Source organism: Erpetoichthys calabaricus, chromosome 17, assembly GCF_900747795.2.
Source record: "Erpetoichthys calabaricus chromosome 17, fErpCal1.3, whole genome shotgun sequence".
Classification (NCBI taxonomy): Eukaryota; Metazoa; Chordata; class Cladistia; order Polypteriformes; family Polypteridae; genus Erpetoichthys; species Erpetoichthys calabaricus.
The window spans coordinates 90477171-90493485 of NC_041410.2; the positions used below are offsets into that span (position 1 = coordinate 90477171).

General features: G+C 42.4%; 1 protein-coding gene across 1 annotated transcript; it reads right to left on the bottom strand.

Annotated features, from left to right (window-relative positions):
- Nucleotides 1–337: 337 nt before the first annotated feature.
- cfap161 (cilia and flagella associated protein 161) lies at nt 338–14366 on the bottom strand. Its single transcript, XM_028792465.2, has 7 exons — nt 14187–14366; nt 13700–13789; nt 12299–12537; nt 8632–8713; nt 7570–7728; nt 3608–3681; nt 338–653 (listed from the first exon to the last, which is right to left on the bottom strand). The coding sequence occupies exons 1-7, from the start codon at nt 14253–14255 to the stop codon at nt 482–484; spliced, it is 885 nt and encodes a 294-aa protein (XP_028648298.1). The 5' UTR covers nt 14256–14366; the 3' UTR covers nt 338–481.
- Between the last annotated feature and the right edge of the window lie 1949 nt (nt 14367–16315).

Below are 16315 nucleotides of genomic sequence, written 5' to 3' on the forward strand. Positions count from 1 at the left end.
CTGTGCTTTGGACCATTTTGACCTTTGACCATTCCTCAGGCCACACCCCCCATAATTTAATCTTAACGCTCTGGAAAAAGTTAAGCAGTGCCGCACCAGCCACCGATAACAGAACTGACGATCGCACTCGAAAAGTCATAAGGGGCATCCGGATTATTGATAATATGAGAGAGGAAGTGTAACAGAAGACCTCCACCAAAAAACAAAAGCCAACTGACGCCTTTATATCACAGACGGTCAGCTATGGCATCCTCTCCTTCATCTCTCCCCTGGCCTTTCCGGGATTAACATTTGAATCTAAAAGCATCTGGTAAGAAAGACACCAAAACGGAGCGACTCAGGGGCACCTCAATTTACTGTTTGTCCCCTAAATGAAAATTCAGAATGTGACATAATAACGAGACATTTGAAAAGCTTTTCAAGGTGCAGCCAGAGGGTTCACAGTTTATGTGGCGGTCTCCTTGTCACGGCTGCCACTCAGTCATTCCTTGTCCGACATCCTTTCAGGTATTGGATTTGACCTCTCGATCATTGTAGGGCTGCCATTGCCAGGGTCCCTGGTAATGAAAAGCCAGTGATTTGGGTCCCGTTCAGCCTTGTGAGCATCCAAAAAAGTGTGGGCTGTCACTTCATATTCTTGGCCATAAGGTGTCCTGTTAAAAAAATGAAATAATTGGAATTTCAGATCAGCGATCGTTTAACTTATAATCGCATCTTCCCACAGAAAAGGAGTTCTACAAGTATGCTGCTGTAGTAGAGTTGCTGTATATACAGCATATTATTAACATACAAACCTTATAGAACTGTGTACATACAGTATACTGTGTTTATATACAGTGTGTATAGAAAAGAAACCCCCCCCTCGAAATATTCCCTTTTTTTTTTTTGCTTTACAGCCTCAAATGAAAACACACAAACCAATATTTTTTCCAGCTTTACTTACTCAATGCAATCTCTAACATCCGAGTGAAAGATATCACAGCTACAGTTCAGAAGAATTTTAAAAAATCAAAAACAAGCAATCCTGAGATGAATAAAGGACCCCCCCCACCCCCCCAAACTCAATCACCACCATTTCCATTGCAGACCCTGGTTACTGGCTGTGCTCAGTTGTAATGAGTGTGATTAGTGAAGCTGTTCCTGGAGCGTTCATTCCCTTGCTTGGCAGTGCAACTGACAGCCAACAACTGACTGTGGGTGGCAAGTCACTTTCAAAAGATCTCAGGTATGAGTTGTGGACAGACATAAGGCAGGAGATGGAGACACAAACATCTCAAAGGTTTTATCAATGCCAAGGAGTACAGTAAAGTCCATCATAAAGAAGTGTTTGGTACGACTAGGACCCTCCAAACTGGATAGAAGAGCAAGGAGGAAACTGGTAAGAGAGGCTACCAAGAGGCCAATGGCCACTTTGAAGGAGTTACAGGATTTTAATGGCACAGAGTGGTCATTAATGGTGTGCATGTGACAACAATTTCACAAGCGCTCCACAATTGTGGCTTGTTCGGGAGGTTCGCACTTATCAAGAAAGGCCACACTGAGGCTCGTCTGAGCCTTGAAGATTCTGATGCCAAGTGGAAAAAGGTCTTAGGGTCAGATGAGACCAAAATCACACTATTTGGCCTCAATACCAAACGGTACACCAATGCAGCTCACCATCCACAACACACCATACCTACAGTAAAGCATGGAGGAGGCAGCATCCTGTTGTGGGGGGCGTGGGGGTCTCGTTAGGGTAGAAGGAAAAATGGATGGGGCAAAATACCATCAAATTCTTGAGGACAACCTGCTACCATCTGCCAGAAAGTTGAAGATGGGCAGAACGTTCACCTTTCAACACGACAACAACCCGCAGCACACAGCAAAATTGACCACATGGTGGCTGAAGGAGGAAAAAAGTGAATGTCCTGGTGTAGCCGGTCAGAGCCCAGAACTAAATCTGTGGAAAGATCTGAAGATAGCAGACCACCAATATCCACCATCCAATTTGACCGAACTTGAACAGTTAAACTGTAAAGAAGAGTCGGGGGCAAATATTACTAATCTAGGTGTGCAAAGCTGATAGAGAAGAATCCCAACAGACTCAAGGCTGTCATTAAAGAAAAAGGGGCTTCAACAAAATGACATTGACATTGGGGGGTGATCCTTAATTAATCTCAGTGGGTTTTTGATTTTTTATCATTTTTCTGAACTGTAGTTGTGATATCCTTCACTTGGATGTTAGAGATTGCATTGAGTAAGTAAAGCTGGGAAGAAATATTAGTTTGTGTGTTTTCATTTAAGGCTGTAAAGCAATAACAATGGGAATATTTCACAGGGGGGATTCTTTTCTCTGCGATGGGCTGGTGCCCTGCCCGGGGTTCGTTTCCTGCCTTGCGCGCCCTGTGTTGGCTGGGATTGGCTCCAGCAGACTCCCGTAACCCTGTAGTTAGGATTAAGCGGGTTGGATAATGGATGGATGGATTCTTTTCTAGACCCACTGTATAATGATATTTTATGTTAAACATGTTTGTGTACTTCTGAACCCTTTGAAATCACTTCAGATTGTTTAGTCGGGCACCTCCTGACTCAACGGTATGAGAAGACCCCAGAAATGATATACAGTACTGTTCACCTCATCTCAATGTCCACTTATGCAAGACACTGAGCCTTTTTGGGGGTTCTCCTCAATTTTGTGCCCTCTAACTTTCAACTGTAGGCCATTTTTGGATCATATTTTGTGCATGAAATCGCACCCTTATGATAAAGAGGAGGGATCTGAAGCAAAAACGGACTTGAAGTTGGGCAATGCCTAATGGGATACAAGGGGTCAAAGTTTCACAAAACGTCATAAAAATGGGGATCGGCAATACGGGCATGTCATTTTGTGGTGGCTGATCACAGATATCATCAAATTTTAGAGATCTGATTCTGCACCGGTGGTCCTCACCCCCTCAGAGTCACTCCTAGTAGGTTACAATGACAAATGTCAAAACTAAGCATGTGGGGTGTCGTTTTAGACTATTTCAAGGTCAGGGATTACAAATATGAGGTTATTTTTAATTTTGGATCCTTCACTAGGGGTCTATCCATCTTTGGGCCGCCATCAGAAGGTGACAAAATGAACATTTCTGTTACAATCCAGAATATTTGAAATTTTAAATGTTTCATTTGAAGCAGACATTTTAATATTTCAAATATCTGACACAACAATTATGACAGCTTCCGCTAATTCATTATCTTTGTTTCTTTAATTGCATTCATAAATTAGACTGGATTTGCATATTCTTCTAGATGCTTTTGGTGGGTGGCTCATTCACAAATATGCGAAGAAAAAAAAAATGTTTTTCTGTTAATGACTTCCAAGTTCTCTGATTCTTCAGGTAAAGAAGACACAAGTTTTAAGGTCAAGTAATCGTGGCAGGCTGATTAGTACAAGGGAGTAAGAATTTCACAGGACTCTTTATGTGTGACAACGATGACTGTATAACTCTAACACTTAACAACACACAACTCTAAAATGGTGGAAAATGTTTATACACACTGTATATAGATTTTAAATCAAGAAGGTTAAAAAGATGGACCTTATTATGCTACACTACAACCAAGCGGTGGGCACTGAACTTACCACATGGTGTGCTGTCCAAGGGCGGCGAGGCACTGGTTTGTTTTACAGTGGACGACGAGCGTCCTTAAATTGGCCTGTTAGAATTTAAAATGACAGAAAACATTAAATCACCTAAGTTCATGAAACAATAATCAAATCAAATTTTATATATGTCACAAACTGTACATAATGACACACAGTGCAAACTGCAGTGAAATGCATAGTTGTAAAAGCTCGAGAAAAATATAAATATTATTAAAACAAAAACACATATAAGAACTCCTGACTAATATAATTTAATCCCGGATAATAAGAGAGCAGCGGCTGTCAGTAATAAGCGTGGATGTGGCAGTAAGAAAGCAGGGGCCTTAACATCTGAATGGAACGGAGCTGATGTTGTGTCCACATGGAACACATGCTAATAGAAGCTGGTTCATTCTGATCTTCTCCTGGTTGGTAAGAAATTTAAAAAGGGTCATGTCAAGCAGTGATAGCCATTAGAAACATTGCTAATGTCTCGGCTATCAATGGAATCATTAATATGATCATACATAGATAAAATATTCACAGCCTTTCTACCTCTGAGGTCACTTCCGTTGTCCGCCCTCCTTGACCCCACATAACGTGCAATCTGGCAATCTTTGAGTTAGTTCACTATTAGACTCCCATCTGAAAAGACGTCTGCTCTATCTTTGCAAAAAGATTTCTTTCCTTTTTGTTTATTTTGATTATATATGGTGTGAACAGTAGGGAGAAGCACAGAGCCCCAAAACCCCAGATACACACGACCCAATTCAACTCCAGGTGCAAATGTACAGATTGTCATTCCAACAGATGGCATTTGCACTAATACAATGCATTTGTCTCTGTTATATGCCATTTGGTATGAGAATCGTAAAAGCACTGCTAATGTTTCTGATGCACCATCTGTTAGAATGACAAATGAAATGCATTTTTCTCTGTTGTATGCCATTTTATATGGGATTCATAAAGCAGCGCTAATGTTTCTATTGTGCCATCTCTTGGAATGACAAATGCAAATGACAAATTTTACAGTATATGCTAGTTGGTATGGGATTTGTAAAAGCAGCACTCATGTTTATGATGCACCATCTGTTGAAATGACAAATAGAATACATTTGTCTCTGCTATATGCCATTTGGTATAGGATTTGTAAAAGTAGTGTTAATACTTTTCATGCGCCCTCTGTTGGAATCATAAATTATATTCCATTTGGTATAAGAGTCATAAAAGCAGTGTTTGTGATGCGCCATCTGTTGAAATGACAAATACAATGCATTTACCTCTGTTATATGCCATTTGGTATAGTATTTGAAAAAGCAGTGTAAATGTTGCTTGTACAAAAGTCTGAGCACGCTGTCTGTTGCGTCATCACGCTCACAGGTTATGCGTGAGCATGCGCACTATTATTTCTGTATCTGATACACGGAAAACGCTGTACTGTATGCACCCGCATTTATTCAATTGTTTGTTGACTTTGTGTGAGTCTGTCTGATGTAAGTTACGCTTTGCTGTTTATTTTATTAGAAATAATTTTCTAAAAGTAATGATAAAGCTCGTAACGTTGTTTCACCAATAAGTTCAGACAATCCATCCATCCATCCATCCATTTTCCAACCCGCTGAATCCGAACACAGGGTCACGGGGGTCTGCTGGAGCCAATCCCAGCCAACACAGGGCACAAGGCAGGAAACAATCCTGGGCAGGGTGCCAACCCACCGCAGGATACACACAAACACACCCACACACCAAGCACACACTAGGGCCAATTTAGAATTGCCAATCCACCTAACCTGCATGTCTTTGGACTGTGGGAAGAAACCGGAGCGCCCGGAGGAAACCCACGCAGACACGGGGAGAACATGCAAACTCCACGCAGGGAGGACCCGGGAATCGAACCCAGGTCCCCAGATCTCCCAACTGCGAGGCAGCAGCGCTACCCACTGCGCCACCGTGCTGCCCCCAGACAATCCTTTATGTTAAAGTGTGTTCAGTTTAACATTCAAAACTGCATAAGTACATTCATAAATGTTGCTTCTTTAGTAATATATAAGTTCTTGAAGAAATCAGACTTGGTAATAGTTGCGTAAATAGTGATTTGTTTGAGTCTGTACAGCGCTAACGTATTTGGTACATTTTATTTAGTGCCTTTTGTCAACGACAGCACGTCATAGCGCTCTGTTAATTTATGCTGCCATCTACTGGCCCTTTTGGGAATTACCTGTTTTAGCATTCTCTGAGCCTTTAATTTGCGAGTTATTTTATGTTATTGTATTTGTTCTGTTTCAGAAACCACACATAAATATTTGTCTGCAAATAAACATTTAGTTCTACAAAGCCATTGCAACTATTCCTTCCTTTGAAACGTTCAGCAGTTGGTTAAGATCTTTCTACCTTAATTCTGGTCTGTCTCATCCTTCTTATCGAGGATTAGGATTTGGTGCCACAGACACTCACCAGTTTGACGCACGCACTGTTTAACATTGCTGATGTGCCATCTTGTAGCGGGACTACATAGTTAGTGTTGTCAGATGTTAGTACGGAGTGCGTCTTGTTTCCATTGTCCCGTTTGCTGTGTGTGTGTGTGTGTATCAGGAAATGCCGTCCCCCTTTGATGGAAGAAGACCACAGCCTCAAACCTGGAAAACACCTGTTCACTATTAATCAATTACAGCCGTCGCAGGACTATTTAAGTATTCAGAGAGGAGAGAAGGAGACTATTTCATTTTCACGACCACGAGCCATCGGTACCTGCTGTATTCTACATCGCGCATTTTCATCCAGTTTGTTTTTCAATCTGCCGGACTTACTTCAATACCCTCGTCAAGAGAGACCCCCAGGGTCAGACTTCATCATCCACCACGCGCCGAGGATTCACGGTGAGGCTGCTCCATTTTGTTCCGGGAAAATCAAACGACTCATTTATTGCTAGTTCAGTCAACCATATTCAGGACAGTTTTTATAACCGGACTCAAGTTCACGATCATTCATTTTTTGTTATTCGTGTTGTGTGTTATGTTACAGGGGCAAGGGAGGGTTTTGTTGGTGTCTCGTTGTTGATGTGGTGGAGGGATAATGTATATTTATATGTTTCTTTCTATTTTTGCATTTGTCTTGTTGTTTGATTTAATACATTTAATCAGTATAATTTTTACATGCCAGCTTTTGTGTGTTTATATTTACACTGTCGATTGTGGGGAAAAGTGTAATTTGTTAGAGTTATGGTTTGATAGTTAGATTCATACTCAGTAAATTATCCAGGCCACAGGTCTTGGAGGTGTAGCTGCCGGCTGGGTAAGGGGTCGGCCGTTACAATCTGTTGGAATGACAAATTATATGCCATTTGGTATATGAGTCATAAAAGCAGTGTTTGTGACACGCCATCTGATAGGATGACCCATGTAACGCATTTTATTACTAAAAATGTTTTGTGATGCACCATCTTTTGCAATGACTGAGACATAGTAATCAGGTGGACATAAAGACAGACACACATACATGTATCCTTTTATTAAATAAGGTGGATTTGTTTGTACCATGCTTTAATAAGGATGGATTAGAATTAAGCTTTTTTAGATTAGTGAGACAATGTTTGCAGTTTGAAGCAGCTCTCGCTGTAACCTAACCATTCACATCTTTAGGATGTTCAAAGACCCAAATAGGAAAATCCTAACTGATTATCAGGATTATCAAATCTGGCAGAGTGAAGACCCACCCATGGGACGATAACGTAGCACACTGAATGTGTGAGGGAGCAGATTTAGCCACTGTGCCACCCAACTGATAAAAAAATCAATGAAATACACTTAGCAAACCAACAGACACTTAATTCTGAACAGAGCTTCTCTATAGGGAACATCAAATTCAACAAATGCACAATGTCGCCCTCTGGATAAAAGAGCTGTAACAGCAGCCTCTCATTCCCCACAGTTGTCATCACTTTTTACAAGTAAAGGCCTTACCGGAATGGGACACCCTTCATATTCAAGCCGCATCTGTGGATCATAGAAGATGACCTTCCAGCACGTCAAGTAAGAAGGTTGGTCAACCAGGCTGACTTCTTGAAGTCGGGATTTCTTAGCACACTTTTGGAATGATTGATTGTCACTTGTTAAATACAGCTGATGATGGAAAAAATATAAAATAAAACGTATAAATATACAGTACAGAGTTGTGTAAAAAATATATAATGTGAAATGACTTATGTGCTAGTGAGTGGCAGATGTAGGGACGGTGTGACATGGGCAGGTGGCACCAACAAAGTCAGAATGGTGATTACAGCCTGAGCCAGTCAATCCATTAGGGGCTCCGTTTATGAAAGGTGGAGACACTAAGGGGCTCAAGCGCTCCGTGAGGTCCACGTTATGTAAACCGAGGGGTGCCAATTATGCAACTGAAGGGGCTCATGCTCCAGGTGAAGGTGGCAGGTCGGTGAAGTCTAATACTACCTAGGGCTCCAAATGGGCTTCAACTGGCACTGATGCTAGCATTGCACACAATAAAGGCTGGCATACAATTGGCACGGAAATGAATAAGCAAAAAAATGGTCATAGTTTATAACACACTTGTGTTGTGAAATAGTGACAGTCGGCAAAATTTGAGGGTTTTTGCTGGGTTCGTCGGTGACCTTCTCTTCCAAATATCTTCCAGAAACTTCTCTGTGCCACCAGCGTAGACCAACTTTTTTTATCCTCTGAATCCCATGATGCTGTGCGAGGCCAGCATGACCCCACAGAGCTGTAGCAGTCGATGTTGGATGGGACAGGCCCCCCCCCCTCGCCCCAAAGTAGTAGTGGGTGGTATGTTGGACCAACTGTTATACTGGATGAAGTTCTTCTCCCAGTTTGGATTTAATAAGAACTACTTTACAGGTGAATGCAGGAAAAAGTAGGAAAGATGTAGGAAAAAGCTTCATCCCCCAACGCCAATCCTTCAACCCTCTGAGTTAAAGTTTCTAATCTCTATTATCGTATGAAAGTTAGCAATCAGAACGACTCCAAAAATGGACAAGGACATGAACTTACCCCTCCGGCAAATCCCTCAGTGGTTCTAATCGCAAAACTCTGGCCAAAGGTGAGAGGGTCTCCTGGTCTGCTGCTGTCTACGCTGTTAAATAAAGATGACCAAGCTTCAATGACTTACACAATTTTGAAAATATATTTTCTATCTGAAGAGGTCAAAAAATCTTATTTAGGCTGGAAAGCAGAAGCACCAGGAAACTATTATGAAATAAATGTGTGGTGTCTCCTGGTAGGATACTTCATATTGGACTGTTAGAAGGCAAGAATGGTGATTTTATATTTAAACTAGCAGGGATGGAAAAAAGTGGAGTTGCAGGTCACCGTATAAATTCCCCACGAGGAAAAATGTTGGTCCTGGTCAAGAATTTCACCAACTAAACCCATCATGGCAAAAAAAAAAAATCCTCCTTGGGGCCTTCTATAGACCAGTGTGTGCCTTTCCTAATCGGTGACATCAAGTGAATTAACTGCAGGAGGAGTACATTAGAATATCAGAACAATCTGGACAAGAACAAAGCTCAACAGTCCTATCCACTTGAATCTTCAAAAATGACATGAAGTAGAGGTTGGAAGGTCCCTAAAGTCCTGCTGTCCACCACACGACTTGGTCACTTATGTTCCACGTGTCTCTGGTTCTCTATGAAAAGAAAAACTTTCTAACATTTGTGCAAAATTTACCCTTAACAAGTTTCCAACTGTGCCCCTGTGTTCTTGATGAACTCATTTTGAAGTCCCAGTCTCGATCCACTGGACTAATTCCCTTCATAATTTTAAACACTTCAGTCAGGTCTCCTCTTAATCTTCTTTTGCTTAAACTGTAAAGGCTCAGCTCTTTAAGTCTTCCCTCATAACTCTTCCCCTGTAGCCCTGAATCGCCAAGTGGCTCTTCTCTGGACTTTCTCTTGTGCTGTTATGTCCTTTTTGTTATATGAACACCAAAACTGGACCCAGGACTCCGGATGAGGCCTCACCAGTGTGTTATAAAGCCTGAGCAGAACCTCCTGCGACTTGTACTCCACACATCAAGGCATTATATAAGCAGACATTCTGTTAGCCTTCTTAATAGCTTCTGAACACTGCCTGGAAGTCAGTAACTTAGATTCCACTGTGACTCCTAAATCCTTCTCATAAGCTGTACTCTCGATTTTTTGACCACCCATTGTGTATTCAAATCTAAGATTTTTACTTCCAATGTGTAATTCTTTACATTTACTGACATTAAATGGTTAACAGGCTCAACTCCTTCAGTCTTCCCTCCATAACTCCTCCCCTGTAGCCCTGAATCAGATTCGTTGCTCTTCTCTGGACTTTTTCTTGTGCTGCTATGTCCTTTTTGTAGCCTGGAGACCAAAACTGCACCCAGGACTCCAGATGAGGCCTCACCAGTGTGTTATAAAGCTTCAGCAGAACCTACTGTGACTTGTACTCCACACGTCAAGGCGCTATATAACCTGACATTCTGTTAGCCTTCTTAATGGCTTCTGAACACTGTTGGGAAGTCGATAGCTTAGAGTCCACTACGACTCCTAAATCCTTCTCATAAGGTGGACTCTCGTTTTTCCGACCACTCATTGTGTATTCAAACCTCACATTTTTAATCCCTACGTGTAATTCTTTACATTTACTGACATTAAATATCATCTGCCACAAATCTGCCCAAGCCTGTCTGCTGTCCAAGCCCCTCTGTGATGATTTAACGGATTCTCAATTAACTGTTAACCCTCCTAGGTTTGTATCATCTGCAAACTTAAACAGCTTAAGTTACTTATATTCCTATCCAAATCATTTATAGATGTTAAAAAAAAATGCAGTGACCCCTGCTGGACACCACTGTTCACATCGGGCAACTCTGATTGGGTTCCTTGCACCGTCACCCTCTGGTTCCTGTGTCTGAGCCAATTCTGCACCAATCTAAAAACATCACCCTGAACACTCACTTCTTTTATTTTTGATGCTCAACCTCCTCTCACTGATGATCAATAATCATCATCATCATTATTATTATTATTTCAATAATAATGATCATCATCATTAATAATAATCTATCCATTATCCAACCCACTATATCCTAACTACAGGGCCGTGGGGGTCTACTGGAGCCAATCCCAGCTAACACAGGGCGTGCAAGGCAGGAACAAACCCTGGGCAGGACGGCAGCCCACCGCAGGGCACACACACACACATTAGGGACAATTTAGTGTCACCAATGCACCTAACTTGCATGTCTTTGGACTGTGAGAGGAAACCCATGCAGACATGGGGAGAACATGCAAACTCCATGCAGGGAGGACATGGGAAGCGAACCCAGGTCTCCTTACTGCGAGGCAGCAGTGCTACCACTGCGCCAACGTGCCACCCAATAATAATAATAATCCATCCATTATCCAACCCACTGAATCCGAACACAGGGTCACGGGGGGTCTGCTGGAGCCATTCCCAGCCAACACAGGGCACAAGGCAGGGTGCCAACCCACCGCAGGACACACACAAACACACCAAGCACACACTAAGGCCAATTTAGAATCGCCAGTCCACCTAACCTGCATGTCTGTGGACTGTGGGTGGAAACCCATGCAGACACGGGGAGAACATGCAAACTCCACGCAGGGAGGACCCGGGAAGCGAACCCAGGTCCCCAGGTCTCCCAACTGCGAGGCAGCAGCGCTACCCACTGTGCCACCGTGCCGCCAATAATAATATTAATTATTATTATCATTTAAATTATTTTATTTTTATTAAGAAGAATAAGAAGAACCTCAGCAAATTTCTAGTGTATAATAAAACACTATGGTCTGTGTGTCCAGCCCCTTCGAGCAATCTGATTGACCAAATCTCACCAAGGCCAAGCTGACCAGTTTAGCTTTGGTGATGAATAGAAAGAGAAAATGCGAGTGTGAGATGCACGAGGAGGAGAAGAGGCACATGCTGAGAGAGTCGCCTTCAAAAACGGGAAGCATGAAGCCGGACAGGAGGCGAGAAAGGCGCCCTAAAAATTATGACAGAGAGCGTGAGAAGGAGCGTTGGACAAGACACAAGAGTTAGTAGAGGCGTAAACCTCATGCTGACAGAGTCACCTTCAAAGACTGAAAGTATAAAACAGGAGAGGAGGCGAGAAAGGCGTCTCGAGAATAATGAGGAGCGGGCTCTATGGGCACAGGCTTGAGAGAAGGAGCGACAGTGAAGAGACGTTCAGATACAAGGGGATACGGAGGAAAGGTGTTGAAGGTACAAGCTGGGCAAGAGATCGCAAATATTTTTTAATTATTCTGTTAACCGTCTTCAACACATACCGTGGCTGGTATATAATACAATACTAAGGTGTGTGTGTGTGTGTGTGTGTCCTGTCCCTTACAGCAATATGATTGGTCAGTTTGGCTCTAATGACGTGATCAAAGGAGGAAGTGTGAGTGTGAGATACACAATCTTATATTGCATGACCTCTTTTATAGCTATCTCTAAGTGTCTAAATATTTTTTTCCTGATTTAATAGTCATATATAACATGTGGTGACCCACCTGCATGGAGACCCAGAGAGGGGGTCCCAGACCTCACCTACAATAGGATCAGCTTAAATGACAATAGCGAGTTGGTGAACCGAGTTGCTTATGCAGTTTTCCCCATAAGCTCCAATAAGAGCTGCAGATCGTCACCAAAGGTCGAGTCACCTTACCTGACAATGACAAAAGCATTCCTCACGCTTGGAAAGAGGCTTGGGCTCGCCGTCACTTCACAAGGAGCCTGAACTGAAGCCAGCTTGCCGATTTTGGTCTCATCGACATTGATACTCAAGGTGGCGGGTTCCCGGGGCGGATCGCTGCTGTTCACACTTTCCTTCTCTCTTCCCAGATTTAGAAGCATTACCACGTCTCCAAAGTGAATAAATCCATCAGCTGTCACCGATAGATCAATCTGAAAGGAAATAGAAGGGAGAGACCACCGTGGGCTACACATTTGGGGGGGGGGGGAACCTGAAGAAATAAGAAGTGCCCCAAGTCAGTAAGTAAGACTCAATCAAGGAGCTTGCTGAAACGAATTTGGAGAAATCTGGAAACGGACTTGCGGGACGTCTTGAAATGCACTGTGGAGATCTAAAAAGGATCTTTAGAAAACGTAAAACAAGGTAATGTCTTCTTAAAGATATCTGGGGACGCATCTGAGGTACTGCAAATCATTGTAGATATCTGCAAATGATATTTAGATAACTTCAGGTCTTGGAGACGTATTTGAGATAAGTTTTAAGACCCCTGAAATGGAGGACTAAAAGTGTGTATTTTAGACATCTGAATCGTAAGTCAATATAAAGATATTTGGCAATGGAGCCACGTCAAAATGCATTTCAGATACTGTAAATTAAAATAATACTAACATCTGGAATGCATCAAAAACATTTCCAAATATCCCGAAAAGCTTCCGGTCCGTTTTTTCGATATCGGACAGTCATTTGGAGATCTCTTAATTAAGGACGTTATGTCCACATTGAAGTTATTTTGAGAGACCTTGAACGACATTTCAGGTATCTCAAAATGCCTACAGACTTAATTATTAGATATCTAAATATGTACCGGAGAGGGAAACTTTTGAAGACATCTGCAGATTGAGAGATCTTGAAATGTATTAAATGCAGCATATTTTCGGAAATCGGAAAGCTACATTAAATACATTTTATCCAACCATCCATTATCCAACCCGCTATAGCCTAACTACAGGGTCACGGGGTCTGCTGGAGCCAATCCCAGCCAGCACAGGGCGCAAGGCAGGAAACAAACCCCGGGAAGGGTGCCAGCCCACAGCAGTAAATACATTTTTTGATATCTCAAATTGATTTCAAGATACTACTTTGAGATTTCTCAAATGCATTACAGATCACCTCCATTTTTGTTAAACATGGCTCCCCTATATGGCCTCGTTCTGAAGAGCCACTCTGGCACCTTTAGTGTATGGAAACCCCACACTGACTTCGATTTGGACCCAGGACTCCGATACTAATTGCTACCCTACATTACTTAATACCTCCTCTAAAACGATCTGAAAATTGCAAAGATTAAAAGTAAAATACAGTGCATACAATTACCGGTTTATAAATATTTTCTTTCAGAAAACCAGCTTTTTGGGTGATAAGTTCTCCCTTTTCCTTCTTTCCCAAAAAATCCTTAATGGCATCCTAAATGAGAGAGAGGAAATCAATTCACAGACATCTCAAAGATTGAAAAGCATTTTAAAAGATTAACTCTACCAAATAATAAGTTTATCAGCAATTAGAAATTTTATTTGAATCATGAAACATGTATACTTGTCGGCGAGCGCGGCTATGTAAAAATCAGTGCAATTATAAGCATAAGTTTGTTAGAACTTTTAAAGCGAGCAGGGCCACAAGCTCGACAATCATATTCTCTTGGTTATGGTGTATTAATATTCTGTTTTGAGTAAATTAATAGCAGCCATTGTAGCCATGCAGGAAACGGTCATCTACTGCACCGCGACTCTAAATCAGACTACGAGAACGGGTTACAAGAAAAAACGCCTGCAAGACATCGCCAGATAAATCGTGACTGGTTTACCTCTTCGAGACACAAGTCTTCGTTCCAGTTTCCAATCCGCACATTTGGGTTGTAAGAGCCGAAACTCATTGTTGTTGGTTTTATGAAGAGTGAACAGCGCGGCAAACCCGCTTTATGTTGAGGATTGCGGACTTTGGGAAAGAGGCCTGCTTCCGCGAGAGCGCTTCTGTTTACGCGTCTCCATGGTTACCTCCGCCGAGTCACGCGGCCCTGAGCATCTTCCCTGTTGTGCATGCGCATTTCCTTCCACATCCTGAAGACAGGCGTGTTAGGTACTCAGGTCGGTGTGAATCCGTGTGTTCATTGCACTGGCGCAACCCTGTCGTCAGGTAGGTCCTGGTGTACCGGATAAAACGACCAGAAAATACATGAAAGAACGAAGAACAGCTGCTTGCTCTTCTAGGCTCCAGATTCTCCACGAATCTGTGCTGCATAATCGGGTTTAGATCATGAATGGTTGGATATATTTCTTTCTTTTTTTTCCCCGAAATATTCCTTCCTAATCGGTGAATCCAAATTGGTCTCAGAGTCCGTACCTACGTGGGCGAGTGTGAGAGACTGGCACTCTCTGTTCATTGCTGGCTCAAATCTAAAGAGATTCTGAACGGGATTTAAACGGGCTGAGAATGTTGTTATAAAAATCAATCCATGCAAGCTGTATGATTCTCGGCCTTCAAATCTCAAAGGAACAAGACTTACATACTAACCTGCAACTTTTACTTTTCAAATTTAAATGGAATACGAAAAACAAATCTTTTGACTCACTTTAACTTTGCAGAACCGCCGCGTCTTTCCACTGCTGCGCATATTAAAGCACCAATCTAACAATGACAAGACGTTTCCAATAGAGGGCGACAATACTACATGAACGACGAACGATTCAAGGGGTCGTGGTGAAGAATTTGAAGTATCTGGAAAAAAGAAATCTTTACGTGTTGTGGAGATGCTGCAATGACAGTCCACGAAAATGGGTTTAAATAACAGTTTTGACCCGTCTGTGTCGAAGTTATATGTTTAAAATGGAATATATGCTCTTTCCAAAGCTGCCTGCTAGGTAAATAGGCACATTCGAAGTTAATTAGCACACCGAAGTGGTACAGTGGTAAGTCCGTCTGTCGCGATCACGCCGTGCTTTTAAGAACTGAATTTGTCTTAAATCCCTCTTTCATTGTGCAAATGAATTGTGCATTGTGCTACCTTTGATCAATGGGAAATTCCAGCCCTCACATGGGGGAAGGACAACATCACGCCCGGGCACAGACAGATGATAAATGCCATATTTGTTTGTCATTTTATATATATATATATATATATATATATATATATATAATATGAGAGAGAGAGAGATGTGACCTTGATGAACAAGCATCCCACCCATTATTACATGCTGCTGCACACCTGATACTGCCAGGGTAGACTGAAGTCCCTGCCACCAGATTAGATAACGGACACATGGACAGTAGGACTGGTGTGAGTGGCACAGCACTTAGCCCTGCAGCTTCATGTGACTGGCTTCATCCTACAAGCTTTCCCTTTGATAATTTCTCCAGGAATTAAATTCTATTGGAATGAATGACGAGTTTAAATTAGATTGGGATTTTTGATTCACTGGGAATTGTAATGGATTTGCATTGCTCGGCCTGCCTTACACTCCAAGTTGTATGGACAGACAACACTAGGACTGTACTGAATGGATCTGAAGTGTTAACTTTCAATATCTGATACCATTTTGTAGTCTTTTTTTTTTTTAACAACATAACACTTTTCTATTTCCCCTTGGGAGTTAATAAAGGGTGGCACAGTGGGTAGCGCTGCTGCCTCGCAGTTAGGAGACCTGTATTCACTTCCCGGGTCCTCCCTGCGTGGATTTTGCATGTTCTCCCCGTGTCTGTGTGGGTTTCCTCCCACAGTCCAAAGACATGCAGGTTAGGTGGACTGGCAATCCTAAATTGGCCCTAGTGTGTGCTTGGTGTGTGCTTGGTGTGTGTGTGTGTGTATGTGTGCGCGCCCTGTGGTGGGCTGGCGCCCTGCCCTGGGTTTGTTTCCTGCCTTGCGCCCTGTGTTGGCTGGGATTGGCTCCAGCAGACCCCCATGACCCTGTAGCTAGGATATAGCGGGTTGGATAATGG

What these genes read in the sequence shown, in the direction of transcription:
- cfap161 (XM_028792465.2), bottom strand. Translation starts at nt 14,255, where the DNA reads ATGAGTTTCGGCTCTTACAACCCAAATGTGCGGATTGGAAACTGGAAC. An exon ending in AAGAAAATATTTATAAACCG is followed by an intron (nt 12,538 to 13,699) that starts GTAATTGTATGC and finishes ATTTCCTTTCAG; the next exon opens with ATTGATCTATCGGTGACAGC. An exon ending in ATGAAGGGTGTCCCATTCCG is followed by an intron (nt 3,682 to 7,569) that starts GTAAGGCCTTTA and finishes AAATTCTAACAG; the next exon opens with GCCAATTTAAGGACGCTCGT.